The sequence below is a fragment of the Sorex araneus genome, chromosome 1 (genome assembly GCF_027595985.1).
Source record: "Sorex araneus isolate mSorAra2 chromosome 1, mSorAra2.pri, whole genome shotgun sequence".
NCBI classification, from domain to species: Eukaryota; Metazoa; Chordata; class Mammalia; order Eulipotyphla; family Soricidae; genus Sorex; species Sorex araneus.
The window spans coordinates 428,792,695-428,808,638 of record NC_073302.1 but is presented as its reverse complement, the minus strand read 5'-3'; the positions used below and the strand labels follow the sequence as shown (position 1 = coordinate 428,808,638).

Here is a 15,944-nt window from a genome sequence, read left to right as displayed (position 1 = left end):
CCGTGACAACGGGACTGGGTCTTAGTCATCCTCCCCTCCTCCACAAAACCCAGTGCAGCTTGTCTCATAAGGTGCTTATTAAATATTTGTTAAATGAATGATGAATCACAGAATGGTGTGTGTGCTTTGCAATTAAGGCTGCCATTCTCTAGCTGGCTAAAAGCTTTTGAAGCAACAATAATTACTGTATTTACGCCTGATATTTTGCATAATTTGCATATTAACTTAACCTGAAAATAATAAGCTACTGATTCCCATTCCTGCTCAACGCTCCCGTCCCATTTCCAGAAGAAGACTGGATGGTGCGGTGAAAAGGGGCCGTAAAAGTGTGGGGGGGCAGGGGGGTACTGGGATTCGGGTCTGACTCGGGCTTTTTCCTCCCCCTGCTCTCGAGCGCAGGCGCCGGCTCCCCCCCACCCCCTCCCCGGCGCCTCTCTTCCCGCGCTAAGCCCCGAGCCCGCGGGACCCGAGCGGGAGCGCACAAAGGGCCTCCGCCGCCGGCGTCCCGCGTTGCTGGGGCAACCGTTCAGCCGCTCCGCGCTCTCCTTTGACCCCCGCCAAGAGACAGCAAAAGGGATTCTCATTGGCTGGCCGCTCAGAGCCGGCCAATCGCAGACGAGGTTGCAGGGAGGTGGCCGAGAGCGCGGAGAGGGTGGGGGTAGGAAGCTAGGGCTAGCGGCAACCGGCGAGGCTGGGAGCCCGAGCGTGGTCGGTTGGAGCAAATATGTCTGTCCGGAGGCACATTGGGAACCCTGAGGTGAGGGCCAGGTCCGCAGCGGAGAGCCGGCGGGGGCGGGCGCACCGGAAAGGGCTCCACGTGGGCAGGGCCGAGGCGCCGGCGACTTCCGCCGCCCGGAAGGCGGGAAGCGGCCGGCGTGAGGAGGGGTCTGGGAGGCGAGGGAGGCGGGGCGGCGCCGGGGAACGCCGGGCCCGGGGGCCTGGGGCTGGTGCCCGCGAGAGGCCTCTCCCCACCCGGCCCCTGCTGCTTCTTGCAAGCGGGGTTTGCCCCCCCACCCCAGAGGAGCGAAGTGCAGAAAGACAGCCCCTTCCCGCCAAGGGCTGCAGGTCTGGGAGTGAGAAACAGCAGCTCCCTCGAAGCCCCAGCACCAAAAAGAGCGAACAGCGAAAAGGTGCCAAGTCTCCAGTTGCTGGCATCGCCGACTTAGGGGCTGCAGGAGGAGCCGGGTCCGGCCGACCATCCCTTATGTGCCTTCGGCGCCCCCCCCCCCCTCTCTCGACGACTCTTGACTTCCCTGACTGTTTCCTTGGGTGCCAGTTCCACTTCAGTCACGTCTGTTGCATTCCTCTGGCGCACTGGGTGCTGGAAACAGAGTGAAGGGCACAAGGCCGTCGTCCTTTCCTAAGTTTGGGCTTGCAGGGGAAACTTGCAGACGGCCCAGGTCACAAGACGCCTGGCGACCAAGGTCTTAGGAGAGCCCCAGGAGGAGGGCAGACTCAGCTGGAGGAGGAGAGGCAGAGGGTCCTGGCCACGGCCTGAAAAGGCAAGGCTGTTAGCCCAGGCAGAAGCATCCCCTCGCCAGGAGATAGCTCCAAAGGCTGGACTGCAGATTGGGGGTTTGATCCCCAGCCCCTGTGTGGCTTGCCGCCCCCCCCCCCCCCCCGCCTTGCCCCACAACCACCCCCAAAAGCACCTCCAAGGAGTGACATCAGAGTAATACATGGGAGTTGCATGGCATGCATATATGTGCACCACGGGGTGCGGCTCCAAACCAAAAATTAAGAACAAAAACCCCAAAACCCTCTTCCTCCCAGGTAGAACTGCCCGCTGACCCCAGGTAAGGGAGTGTGAAGCTTACTGGATTGCAAGGACGGCCATCAAGCCTGTGTACATGGCTGAAGTTCTGGCCCTTTTATGTCAGACACAAGTTGCCAATCGTTTCATCTCCCAGGGAGCATGAGTGGAACGGGGCAAATTAGAAGACTGGACCTAGGTCCAGCAGGCACCCCATCAGCAGTAATGGCACTGCAGGGGAAGTAGCTGTGGCCAGGAACAGTTTGATGACCACTTGTTGCCTTGCTTGCTGGTTATGGTTTTCAGAAGTTTTTGTTTCCTGGAAGCTAGTGACACCATCAGATTTGCATTGCAAGCCGCAGGGTGGAGGATTGGATGTGTGGAAGGCAGGGTTGGAAAGAGAGAGTTTGGTTAGGATACTTAGCACCATGGAGATCTATACAGTTAATGATGATGGACCAAATTAAGAAATAGTGCTTAATTTGGGTATACCATCAGCTTTGAGAAATGAAGGTATGTGGGACTATAGATCCTCCACGTGGGTTGCTCATTGGTGCCACAACCGTTACTGACATTAGTAATACCGGAAAGAGGGATGGAGGAGGAGCAAGAAGACATTCTTTGTGTCCCTGGATGAAGAGGTTCCACTTACTTTATTGTTTTAGTGAAGCACAGTTCCTAGTGGTTTCTTGAAATTCAAGTATTCAGAACATTGATTTCTTATTTGCCTTCACATTTACTTGCCTGGTGGCAGTTTGATAGAGCACAGATTCTTGGAGTCCTGGGCCAATGGAAAGCATTGTGCCATGGGCCTCTACCATCTGGTGTTGCCAGGAAGGCCAGAGTCAACTATGCTCCTTGGTGTGTGTGACTTGATTTTTTTTTTTTCTTTCTGGAAGTTTGTGGATTCTTTGTGTTACAACACAGTGTTCTGACATTTCACAAAGATAACTCCTTGATTTGGGTCTATAATCCCTGATTTTGGTGGCCTCAGAAAGGTTTTATAAAGGTCATCTTGAATTGCCTTTTAAACAATGTTGATTTTTTTCCATCTTCTCTTTTCAAATACATTATTTTGATATCGGGTCTGTGTGACTGACTCACGGATTTTCACCTTCTGTTTTCCACATTTTTTGTCTTTTTGCTCATTTTGATAGATCTCACTTCACCTCCCAGTTTATTGGGGATTAATTAATTAATTAATTTTTATTTTTTCATGAACCACCATGAGGTACAGTTATAGACTTACAAACTTTCACGCTTACGTTTTAGTCATGATCGAGTACCCATCCCTCCACCAGTGAGTTTTTTGGGGTTTTAATGTCTGCAATTGGGTTTCTAATTCTTAAGCTCTGTTTTGAAAATAAACTTAAAAATTAACTTGCAAATGGGTAGATTTACAGTTAAAATACGGCATTAAACTATTGTCACAACTATCTCCCATGTGCCACCTAGTCCCAAATCCCATCCATATTCCTCCCCCTCTTTTTTCACCACTGGTCACCACTTATTCTATATTCTCCCTATCTGTAATTTTATCATTTTGAGAATTACACATAAGTGGGATCAATGTGTTATATTTTGAGATTGCCTAAAAATGTTTATTATAGTAATCGACGTAACATTTACAATAGTGTTAATGTTTATGCTTTTAGTGATTAGTTACTGATTTACTGCACCACTGCTACCTCCAAAATACCCCAAATCCTGCCCCTGGTCTCCAGGTTACTTCTCGTGCTCCCCATCCTAACCCCCAACTCTTACTGGTAATTTCACTTCTGTTGTCAGCGTCCAGGGGGTTGTTTCCATTGGACACTGTCCACTTCCTGGCTTTATTTCTGTGTGCCACAAATATCATCTGGCATCTTTTTCCTGCTGGCATCCTTTCCTCCTTTTCCAGTGGATCGATTTTGCTTAACATGATACCCTCTGTGTCTATCCAAGTTGGGTTTCTTGTTACAGCTGAATACTATTCCATTGTGTACACATACACTTTTTTTTAAAACCAACTCACTATTGTCGAGCACTCAGGTGGTTTCAGCATCTTGGCTACTAGATGCTATCATGAACACAGGGCTGCAAATATCTTTTCAAATTAATGTGTTTGTGTTCTTGGGGTAGCTCTCAGGAGTGGAATTAGGTTTTTGTTTGTTTTTTTTTTTTTTTTTGGTTGGCTTTTGTTGTTGTCATTGTTGTTGCTGTTTGGGGGCCACATCTAGCAGTGCCCAAGGCTTACTCCTTGCCGTACACTCAGTCGTCACTCTGGTGGATTCAGGGAATCTTACGGGGTGCCAAGGATTGAACCCCGGTCTGCTGGTGCAAGGCAAGTGCCTTACCTGCTGTCTTGTCTCTCTGGCCCCAGGAGTGAAATGGCTGGAAATTTTAAGGAAACTGTATAAGTTTTGGGAATGTATCTATATTGTTTGTTTTAATGGTTGTGCCAGATAGATAGGGTTCATTTTCCATCGAACCCCACCAGGACTGGTTGTTTGTAGATGTTGACATAACTGTTCTCACTGGTGTGAGGTGGTATCACATGGTCTGTTTGATTTGCATTTCCCGGATAACTTATGAGGATGAACAATTTTTCCATATACCTGTTGGCCATCTCTGTGTCTTCACTGGACAAACATTTGTCCATCTTCTCCCCATTTTCCAATAGGGTTGTTTGTTTTTGTTGTTGAGTTTTGTTGTGAATGCTTTATATATCTTGGATGAGAGTCCTTTGTCAGACTTTTGGTAAATGAGTATGCCCTAGCATTGATTAAAGAGAACATTTCATTTTTTTCATTGTCTCTTTCACAGTGCAGAAACTTTTTTTTATCTTGTCTTATTTGTTTCTTTTTTGCTTTTGTTTCCTTGCCAATAGAGTGGAATAATTGAAGACACCTCTTAAGTCATTATCATGTAGAGTTTTTTCTGTGTTTGTTGATGTATTTTATGAATTTCGGTTTAATGTCAAGGTCTTAATCCATTTTGAATCTATCTTTTGTGTGGTGTGAGATCTCTATCTCATTCCCCACCCCCTTTTTTTTTCTGTATGTGGCTACTGGTTTCCAGCACCATTTGTTGAAGAGGATTTCTTACCCTCTCTTCCATTCATTGTGCCTAGCTCCTTCTTGTAAATTAACTGTCTTGTAAACTAATACATCTGAAGGTTTATTTCTGGGCTCTCAATTCTATTCCATTTGTCTAAAAGTCAGACAAAGCACTACCTTCCGTTTTTTCCCCTTCAGAATTGATTTGGCTATTTGGGGAGTTTTATGCTTTCCATGCAAATTTAGCATTATCTGTTCTGTGCCCTTGAATAATGCTCTAGAAATTTTGTTGGGGATTGTATTGAATCCGTATAAATGCTTTGGGTAGGATGGTCATTTTAACAGTACTAATTCTTCCAGTTCAGAAACATGGAATGTTTTCTCTTTCCTTGTGTCTTTTATTTATTTTAATAGTGGCTTATGGTTTTTGATGTGTCTTTCACCCTCTTTGTCAAGTTGACGCTAAGTTTCTTAATGCTTTTTTTGACACAACTGCAAGTGGCATTGGTTTTGTCTTTTCTTTTTCTCTTCTAGTTAATTGGTTGCATATAGAAATGCTGCTAATTTTTGTGTGTTTATTTTGTAGCCTTCTACTTTAATGGTTTATTCTAAGATTTTTGTTGTGGTGTTTAGGGTTTTGTATATATTATAATCTGAAAATACTGATAATTCAACTTCTTTTCCAGCTGAACCTCTTTTGTTTCTTTTTCTTGCTTAATTGCTATTGTCAAGAATTTGACTATTGCTTGAAGCATAGCTGTGGGAATGGACATCCCTGCTTTGTGCCCCATCTTGAAGGAACGGTTTCTAGGCTTTTCATCAGTGATTCTGAAGTTAGCTATGGGTTTATTGTATATGGCCTTTACTATAGAGCCATAGTTCCTTCTATCGCCGCTTTTTTCAGTTTTTTTTTTTAAGATCTAATATGATTTATTGATAGCAATAGCAGCTGTAGACATTTGAAAAGGTTGGGCTGGAGATATGGTTTACAGGGATGAAGCACATGCCTGACATGTATGAGCTTCTTTTTAAAATTAATTTATTAATTTTAATTAATTAATAAATTAATTTTTAATTAATAGTTTATTTTTAATTAGTGAGTCAACATGAGGGTACAGTTACAGATTTATACATTTTTGTGCTCATGTTTCTCCCTTACAAAGTTTGATAACCCATCCCTTCACCAGTGCCCACTCTCCACCACCAGTAAACCCAACATCCCTTTCCCCCTCCCCAGTCCCGTCTCCCCCCACCCCACACTTCCACTATGGCAGGGTATTCCCTTTTGTTCTCTCTCTCTGATTAGGTGTTGTGGTTTGCAATAAAGGTGTTGAGTGGCCATTGTGTTCAGTCTCTAGTCTATATTCGGCCTGCATCATCTTTCCCCCACATGACCTCCAACCACATTTTACTTGGTGTTCCCTTCTCTGAGTTGCCCAGAACGAGAGACCAGCCTCCAAGCCATGGAGACAACCTCCTGGTACTTATTTCTACTATTCTTGGGTGTTAGTCTTATAGTCTATTATTCTATATTCCACAGATGAGTGCAATCTTTCTATGTCCGTCTCTCTCTTTCTGACTCATTTCACTTAGCATGATACTTTCCATGCTGATCCACTTATATGCAAACGTCATGACCTCATTCTTTCTAACAGCTGCATAGTATTCCATTGTATAGATGTACCAGAGTTTCTTCAACCAGTCATCTGTTCTAGGGCACTCGGGTTTTTTCCAGATTCTGGCTATTGTAAACAGTGCTGCGATGAACATATAAGTGCAGATGTCATTTCGACTATACTTTTTGGCTTTTCTGGGATATATTCCCAGCAGTGGTATTGCTGGGTCAAATGGGAGCTCAACCTCTAGTTTTTTGAGAATCGTCCATATTGTTTTCCAAAAGGGCTGAACTAGCCGGCATTCCCACCAGCAGTGTAGAAGGGTCCCTTTCTCCCCACATCCTCTCCAACAGCGGTTGCTTTTGTTCTTTTGGATGTGTGCTAGCCTCTGTGGTGTGAGGTGGTATCTCATGGTTGTTTTGATCTGCATCTCTCTGATGATTAGTGATGTAGAGCACTTTTTCATGTGCCTTTTGGCCATTCGTATCTCTTCCATGGTAAAGTTTCTGTTCATTTCTTCGCCCCATTTTTTGATGGGGTTGGATGTTTTCTTCTTGTAGAGTTCAACCAGTGCTTTATATACCATTGATATCAACCCCTTATCTGATGGGTATTGTGTAAATATCCTTTCCCATTCTGTAGGTAGTCTTTGTAGTTTGGTCACTGTATCTTTTGTGGTGCAGAAGCTTAATGTAGTCCCATTTGTTGATCTCTGTTTTTACTAGATTGTTTAGTTCCGTGTCATCTTTGAAGATACCTTTATCTTCAATATTGTGGAGGGTTTTGCCTACCTTGTCTTCAATGTACCTTATGGTTTGTGGTCTGATGTTGAGGTCTTTAGTCCATTTTGATCTGACTTTTGTGCATGGTGTCAGGTCGAGTTCTAAGCCCATTTTTTTGCATGTGGTTGTCCAGTTGTGCCAGCACCATTTGTTAAAGAGACTTTCCTTGCTCCACTTCACATCTCTTGCACCTTTATCAAAGATTAGATGATCATACATTTGAGGTGGTGTGTGGGGATATTCCACCCTGTTCCATTGGTCTGCAGTTCTGCCTTTGTTCCAGTACCATGCTGTTTTAATTGTTACCGCTTTGTAGTAGAGTTTAAGGTTGGGGAGGGTGATGCCTCCCATCATCTTTTTCCCAAGAATTGTTTTAGCTATCCGTGGGCGTTTATTATTCCATATAAATTTTAGGATTGCTTGCTCCGTTTCTTTGAAGAATGCCATGGGTATCCCTATAGGGATCGCGTTAAATCTGTATAATGCTTTTGGGAGTATTGCCATTTTGACAATGTTTATTCTCCCTATCCATGAGCAGGGGATATGTTTCCATTTCCTCATGTCCTCTTTTATTTCATGGAGTAGCGTTTTATAGTTTTCTTTGTAGAGGTCCTTTTCTTCTTTAGTTTAATTCCAAGGTATTTGATTTTCTGGGGCACAATTGTGAACGGGATTGCTTTTTTCATGTCCCTTTCCTCTGTCTCATTGTTTTCAAAGTTTTTTTTAGTTAATCAAAAATGAGTGTTGAATCCTTGTATTATAGTCAGGGATAGTTCTCAACTATTATTTCTTCTATCAACATTTCTCTGTTTCTGTTTCTCTCTCCTTCTGGATCTCCAGTAATGCAAATGTAGTTTCTATCAATGCTGTCCCATAGTGTTTATACTTTATTTTGTAAATTGTGTTTTTCTCTTTTTTTAATAGAAGTAGAGGAGGTTGGGGGGGCTTCCAAAGGATTTTGGTTTCTCAAGGATTCAGTGGCCACTCTCAGAGCTACTCAGACAACCTAGTCAAGTGATTCACTGCTAGGACTCAGTCTGCAAGGCTGCTTGGTCCATACATTGATAGGGATCATCACGACCTTCCTATGTTGATGCTCTGGGGTTGCCCAGGCTACACCCAGTGATGCTCAGTGTGTCATGTGGTTCTGAGGATGCTTTTGTTTCCTTGAATTTTGGTTTAATGTCAAGGTCTTAATCCATTTTGACATTTTGACATTTGTGTGGCAGGAGGCATACTGGGGGCTACTGGTGGTGAGAAATGTAGGCTGGTGGAGGCATGGGTGGTGGGATGACTGAAACCTGATCTCAGAAAGCTTTGTAACTTTATCTTACGGTGATTCGGTTTTTTTTTTTTTTAAAAAAGGCCAGTGTGTAAGGATCCACCCAGTGGGCTCTTGGGAGGTATCTTCCTAGAAGCCACGGGGTGTCGGGTCTTGAAAGCAGAGGAAAAGGTAAATAGCTGCAGCAGGATGCAGAAACTTGAGGGACTTTCATTATTATTTGGCTTTGGGGTCACAGCCAGCAGTGCTCAGGGGCTACTCCCGACTCAGTGCTCGGGCTCCCTCCCTGCTCTCCTCTGGAGGGCATTATTTCCTGTCCCCTTTCTTCGAGCTGGGGACCCTCAAGAGGTCATTGACATTTGCAGTTTCTCCCAGCCAGCAAGTGATGATACCAAGAGCAGGAACTTTCTCCATTTCCACCCTCCTGGTGAGTTTTCATCAGGATCTTGATCTGCATGTACATGCATGATCGAGCTGAGTGTGTCTATGGAATAGTGTCCCTGTAGAAGTGTTTGTATAGAACCGTGCCTGTATTTTCAGAGCTGAACTTCTGCCTGTCCCTGGGCCTCACTCATCCTCCCAACCTTCTCTGCAAGCTCTCACCCAGCCCACTAGCCTCTGGGCATCCACAGGTTTCTCCTTTCTTGCCAGACAACAAAAGCCACTCCTTAGCCACTTTCTGGTTTTTTGTGTCTGGGTCCTCCTGGCTCAGTGCTTGGAGATCACTCCTGGTGGAGTTCAGGGGACCATGTATGGTGCCAGGGATTGAACCCCAGTGGGCCACGTGTAAGCAAGTCCTGTACTCTCTCTCTCCAACCGCCTCAGCAACTTTTGAAGGAAAACCAGAGACTATCTGGCTGCTGTTCTCTTTGCTTCCCTCTCATTCATTCAGTCAGCTGGTTTTCCTGTCATGTACAGTATCTGTGTCCACCCAAGCTAATCAGCAGTGACCTGATTTGCTCAATTAAAGCCCAATTCTCTGTTGTTGTTTTAGTTTACCTGTGTTCTTGTTTTTGTGTTTTTGGGGGTTTTGTTTTGTTTTTGCTTTCATTTTGGGGCCACACCTGGTGGTCCAGCTCCAGCCTGCTTTCTTGTTTGCTTGTTCCCATTTGACCTTGTGCTCTTTGACCTGAAACCACCTCTTTGTTCTTGAAACTTTTTATTTTTCCCAATGCACGCTCTGTTCATCTCCTGGGAGTCTCATCTGCGGTGCCTTTCTTCACCCAAATTGACTTGTTGGGGGGGTTTATTCTCGATCTACATACTCCAGGGTGATCTTGTTTCTACCTACTGTCTACAGGCCGGCAGCTCCCAGTCCTCCTGTCTTTCCTAGCACAGGCCCCTCTCCCGAGCGCCAGGTCCAGATAGCCAGTTTGTTGCTTCCTTTCTCAGCCATCCATCCCCCCTCTGGCCCCCCGCTCCCCCCACACACACACAGACCTGCTTTCCCTTGAATCTCTGGTCCCCTTCCATCCCTGTTATGCCAGTTTCAAGTCATTGATTGTACAGCTTGGAGGGTTTGGGAAACTCTTCCGTCTCTCCCTCCTCCGACAGCAGCCCGTTCCCTACCCCTGTCCTTGACCATGGTCTGGCTTGCTTCTCCACTGACCGGCAGACTGGCCATGCTAGAGTGGAAATAGAGTCCCAGGAACCCTCCTCAGGGGTCCTTCCATGACTTCCCATCGTCCACACCACTAGTTCCCAAACGTATTCCTCCTCCCCACTTTCGGAAATGAACCACGGTTGATGTTTGGGGCCAGCTGATTCTTGGCGGTGGGCGCCTCTCCTGTCATGGGCGTCACTCCTACTGGCACGCCTGTCTCCTCCAAACTAGACCCCCTAGCAGCCAGCCCCCCTTTCCCCTCTCTCCCTCGCTCCCAGCAGCCTGATATTTCCCCAGCGTTGGCAGTGGGAATGCTTGAAGGCCACAGATCTCAGGTTTCTCTCTTTTTCTTTTTCTCTGAGATGGGACCACACGCTGTAGTGCTCAGGGGTGACCCCAGCAGTGCTCGGGACCATCTGTGGGGCGGGTGGCATTGGTGGTACAGCGGTGATCAGAGCTGCCTTCCAGTCCTGGGCTCCCCACCTCCAGATTTCTTCACGGCGACCCAAGGCTCTCTGTGGGTGACTGTCCACCACTTGCCAGGACCCAGTTAACAGCCCCCCAGACTCCTTCCGCCCCTGGTGTCCTGGGCTCCCTCGCAGGCCAGCCCTCTGGAAAGGCTCTGGGCTGTCTTAATTCCAGAGTCAGGTGCCCACTTCACTGTCCCGGATTGCACCCAGCCTGTCCCGTCATGCACGCAGCGGCATCCTCTAGTGCACCCCTCTCCCCCAGCGTCTGTGCCAGCCACCGGAAGGCCAGGATTCAGTGGCCACTCTCAGAGCTACTCGGACAACTCTAGTCAAGTGATTCACAAGAGACCCGCTCCTGGTGGGCCCGAGCACAGCGACGGCGGAACGAGGCAACGAGTGGACGGGCTTCCTGGAAGCTGCCGCTTTCCTCAGCTCCTCCACGCGCCCCCATTCCACCCTGTGTGCGTCATCGGATGGGGGAGAGGAAAGTCACTTGGTCAGTAGGTCAAGGAACAGTCCAGCCCCACAGCAAGGCTGAAGGCAGGCCTGGCGCCACCTCCTCGCGCTCCGACGCCGAGGTGGGACTAGGAAGTCGGCAGAGAGCGGGAGCCGAAGGGGAGGCCGTGCCGTGTGGGTTTCTCATTAGAGTCTGTAAGGGAAAACCGGGGCGGGGGCGGGGGCACCAGGCCTGCAGCTGTCCGCACTCTCTCCCCCCATCATTCTCCTGCCGCCACACCTGCTCCCCCGGGACGCCCTCACTCCTCAGCTATGTTGGCGTCGGTCTGAGAACTAACCCCCCACCCGGCGTCAGCAGAGAGGCGCTTGGAAGTTTTCAAGAAACGCTTTGCTAGGAAACTCTAGGGGGAAAGAAAACAAGTGAAAACAAGAGCAGTGTATAGAAATCATTCTTTAAAAAAAAAAAAATAAAAATAGAGCAGGCAAAAGGAGAAAAGAAAACGTCTTAGCCTAGTGACATTTGACTTCGCTTTTCTTGACTCAGTTTACCGGGCAGGCACATGCTTTCTTGTGTGCGTGTTTGCTTGGTTTTGTTTTCTTTTTGCCCAAAGATTGTCTTCTTCGGGGGAACTCACCCTAAAATTCCCCTTTCAGTCTGAGGACATCTTTCTTCTCTCACTTAAATTCTTCTTCATCTTTGTGTAGGAGGTTGTTGGAACTAGGGTGAGAGACACTGTCTTGTATTGACAACAGCTGCTGATGGGATGGAAAAAGGAGCTTGGTGGTTTTTCAGTTTGTTTTGGAGCCATACCCAGCAGTGCTCAGAGATAACGCTTGACTCTGCGCTCAGGAATTATTCCTGACAGTGCTCGGGGAACCATATGGTTTGCCAGGGATCGAACCTGGGTTGGCTACATACAAGGCAAGCACCCTATCCTCTCTACTATCTCTCTGACTCCTTTTTTTTAAAATGGCAAAATTAAAAAATCATCCAGAGAGAGAGAGAAAGTGAGAGAGAGAGAAAGTGAAAGAGAGAGAGCGCGAGCGAGAGAGAGAAGAAAAGTGCCTTCCATAGAGGCAGGTTGGGATGGGGGCGGGAGTGTGATAATGGGAGGAAAACTGGGGACACTGGTGCTGGATAATGTACACTGGTGGAGAGATGGGTGTTGGAATACTGTATGACAAACCTGATCACGAACAGCTTTGTAAGGGTCTATCTCAACAATGATTCAATTAAAAGATAAATAAGATTTTTTAGAAAATCACTCAGCGTAGCCTCCCAATAAAAAAAGTTCTTCTCAAATCTGTCCAACAAATGTTTTGCAAGACAAGTACACGTATTACATGTACTACTTGTAATACATGTAATTTTGCTGTATTTACTGCTTTGGGGGTCATTGGACAAGTTGTTTTGTTTGGGAGGTCGGGGCCTCTGGGGCCACGCCTGACAGTGCGTGGGATAACTGTGTTTCCTGGACATTGAGCCTGGCCTCCCGCAAGCTGCAGAGCTTGTGCCCTGGTATTTTTGTCAATAAATTGTGCATTGTTCCACCCTCCCAGCATGGCACACTACAGTTAATGATGTTTTTGCAAGGGCAACTGAGACAGGTTTTGGAGCCTGACGTTCTGGTCTAGCTGAAACAGTATTTGTTCTCAACATTCTTTGTGGAGTGAGTATCAGTAAAAGCACCGACGCGCTCCGTTCGGGCGAATACAGAGTGGAGCACGTTATTGCCCCTGCCTCTGGGGAAACTGAGACCACGGCAGCTAGATGGTCAAGGAGGAAACTGTGGTACCGGGTGGTCAGCAGCCTGCGAGGCAGGGCAGAGAGAGAGCCGCCTTCTCCCGGGGGGGCAGCTTGGCCGAGGAAGGTCAGGTTTGCCTGCGGAGGAATTGAGGGAAGGCATTCGAGGCAGGCCTTGGTTACATTTCGAGAACTGGATGAGCGTGGGACGTTGGAGGGGACACTCGGGTCACTTACGCATGGGAATGTGTGGGAAAGGATGAAGCCCACTCTTGACTTCCTCGTCCACAGCTGCCAGTCCTGCTGGGAGGAGTTCACTACTGGCACTTAGGGCAGGAGAAACGAACAGGGCAAAACCCGAGAAAACCCTGAGCAGGACAGGATGCTCGGGAATGTCTACATTCACGCCACAGGGGCTTGTGCAAGGGCCCTGGCAGTCTGGCCCTCTGTCTCTCGCTTGGAGTTGGGGTTCACTCCTGGAGCACAGGCCGAGGGACACCCCGGGCAGAGGCTTCTCTGTAAACCATAAACTTACCCTGAATGCACGCCAGGCCCAGCCGCTGCCCAAGCAGCCCCCATCCTGGTGACATCTGTGGGGCCTCAGGTTTCAGCCACCCGGCGGGAGGCTGCCTGACGGGTCCCAGCCTGGCACATCTGCTGGGACCATGGACCCCATCTTAGGGGAGCTGTGGACAAAATCAAGCAAGATGGCTCCCGGAGAAGGTGACCTCGAAGGCATTTTAGGAAAAATAAAATGTGCCCAAAGGACAGTGGCAGCCGGACCAAAGTGGGTGGTGTGTTCTGGGTGGCAGCAGTGGGCTGGAGGGGACTCATGGGAGAGCCACTGGGGCTATAGGTCAGTAGTCGTTTTGAAAGGCTGTGTTCCTGACTACATGAAGTGACAGTGATCGTGACAATATTGAAGTGTCTTGACAGAAGCAAGATAACCAACTTCATCCAGGGAGAGGCTGAGAGGAAACCTAAAGGGACAGTGGGACCGAGCCAAACGCTTCCATCTCTAGACCTGATGGGATTTTAACATTTGTTCAGGTTTATTTTTTTTTTTTCAAGTATTGGACCCAGTTTACCAGTGTGGCCAGCCTTTACCTGGGCATAAATCCCATTGATTGTGAATTTTCTTTCCTTTTTTTTTTTAGTATCTGACCAAAAGGATACCACGGAACCCAAAGTACCAGCATGTCAAGACGAGACTGGACACTGGTGAGTAAAGATAATGCTAACAAAAACTCTTCTTAAAAACCCAATCGACCTTTATTAACTATAATAGCAGCTCAGTAATGCCTGATCTGCCATAAATTGTAACTCAAAGCTTCATACTTTCTTGCCTGAGGTCTTTCTGGGCTCAGATTTACCTTTAAAACATGTCCACTGACATAAACATGTCCACTCCCATAATTCATCTTGTTATAAATCAAAGAAATGTAGTTCAGTAAGTTCCAGGACTAAGGCTCAGTAGAGTCAGAAGAGGGTGGTCTTCATTTCCCGTGAATGGTGGGAATGGATTGTATATGTGCACGTCTGTTGATTCCGTGTTTGAAGAGTGCCAATTACATGCAAAGTTATGGATTAGGGGACGTAGAAGGATGAGTGTGAATCGTGATTTTTGCAATCAAAGAGCTTAACTTCAAGTGGAGGCAGATGGACTTGAGTGAGTAACTGAAATACCAGGCAAAATTAAATTAGTGCTGCATTTCAGGTAAAATGAGATTTGAGAGTGTGTTACTGCTTATTTTTATATCCTTTGCATTTTTCAGTGCCATAATAAAGACTACTCCCCAGGTCTCTGGTGGATTTGTAATCTTGGGAGGTTTTGAGTTGTTTATTTGTTTAGTTTAGGTGTCCCCTCCTCTTCCCCCACCCCCTGCACAATCTTCTACAGCCTGCTGGAGAAAATCCGTTCTATTACACCAGGTTTGCTAGAGGATTGTGATACAGCATGCCTTTAGCAACCCTGAATTTCCCACCAATAATCTCAGGGCAACTGAGAAAATACACTGGGATGTTGACTCCATCTAAATCTCCTTCACTTTGTCTTTTTCTGTCTCCAGTTCCCTTCAAAATCATTATCTGCCATGATGCATATTTTCTCACACACAACAGACTAAAATTAAATGCTTCATTGAACCGAATTTTGCAGATACCTTTTCTTGGGGCCGTCCCCCCTCCTCATCATTTCTGCACTGTGCAGATATTTATCCTTGCAATTAGCCTGTTTAATGAGGTAAATATACATATATATATATATATTCTCTATCTTGGAGGAGGAAATTGTGGCACAGGAATGACGTGATGTATCGAGGTTCAGTAAAGGAGCTAGACCCTGGATGTGTATGCAGGATGAGGTTGGGAAGCTCTGGCCACGTTCTCTGTTGTCCCTGCAGCATTCTCCAGCCTCATTTCTCCAAAGATCCCACCAACACCTCCAGCTCCACCTCTCTCCTCTCCAACTCTCACCCACCCTTTGGGAATAAACTAGTCTTTGATGTAAACACTTGGATAAAAAAGTATCTCTTTTTTTGTCTCCCCAAGGACTTAAAATACAGAATGCATTTCTTTTTGGATCTTTCATTCCTTCTTAAAACTAAAAATTTTAAAAGCTGAGATTTATTTCAAATATATAGATTTGTCTCTGTCTTCATACTGTTTTCTTTGGGAAGTTGAATTGGGATTTGTAAATGAAAACTTTTTTTTCCCTCAGTTCCAAATTTGTCATCAAATTTGACTCCAAATCCATCTAATTATCAAACTCTCTGAAATTAATTTTTTTAAATTGAGGTATTTGAGCCCAGCTCCTTAAAAGATGAACTAAGTCATCTTTCTTAAAGGGGCTTATGCTCGACCATTCAGTTTGTGTCCTTTAAAATTATGAATCATAGTGATCTACCTTTTTTTGGATTGTGAGATTTTTAAACTGATACTTTCCGGAAAAAAAAAAAAAACCTCTTATTTGGAGGTTATTGCACAGCTACATGGAATACCACCAAATTCCACAGAGATTCCACGTACCTTCACACTGTTTACCTTGGTAACTTCTTACAAACCAGAAGCATAGGACCATAGCTGTGATGCTGCCCTTGATTGAGCCTAGATTACCGGATGGGTCAAGCCCACTGGAGACCCTCATGTTGCCCTTTGAAAGCCACATGTGCCGCCCACCCACACTCCTTCCTGAGCCCACT

At 46.5% G+C, this 15,944-nt stretch overlaps 1 protein-coding gene across 1 annotated transcript in view; it reads left to right on the top strand.

The window, feature by feature from the left end:
* The first annotated feature begins 637 nt into the window (after positions 1 to 637).
* The window catches only part of CEP41 (centrosomal protein 41), a 50,865-nt gene continuing 35,558 nt past the window's right edge, over positions 638 to 15,944 (top strand). Inside the window, exons 1-2 of the mRNA XM_004608258.3 lie at positions 638 to 757; positions 13,902 to 13,965. Of these exons, the coding sequence (XP_004608315.1) occupies positions 725 to 757; positions 13,902 to 13,965 (97 nt within the window). The 5' untranslated portion in view covers positions 638 to 724. The remainder of the gene's footprint in view (positions 758 to 13,901; positions 13,966 to 15,944) is intronic.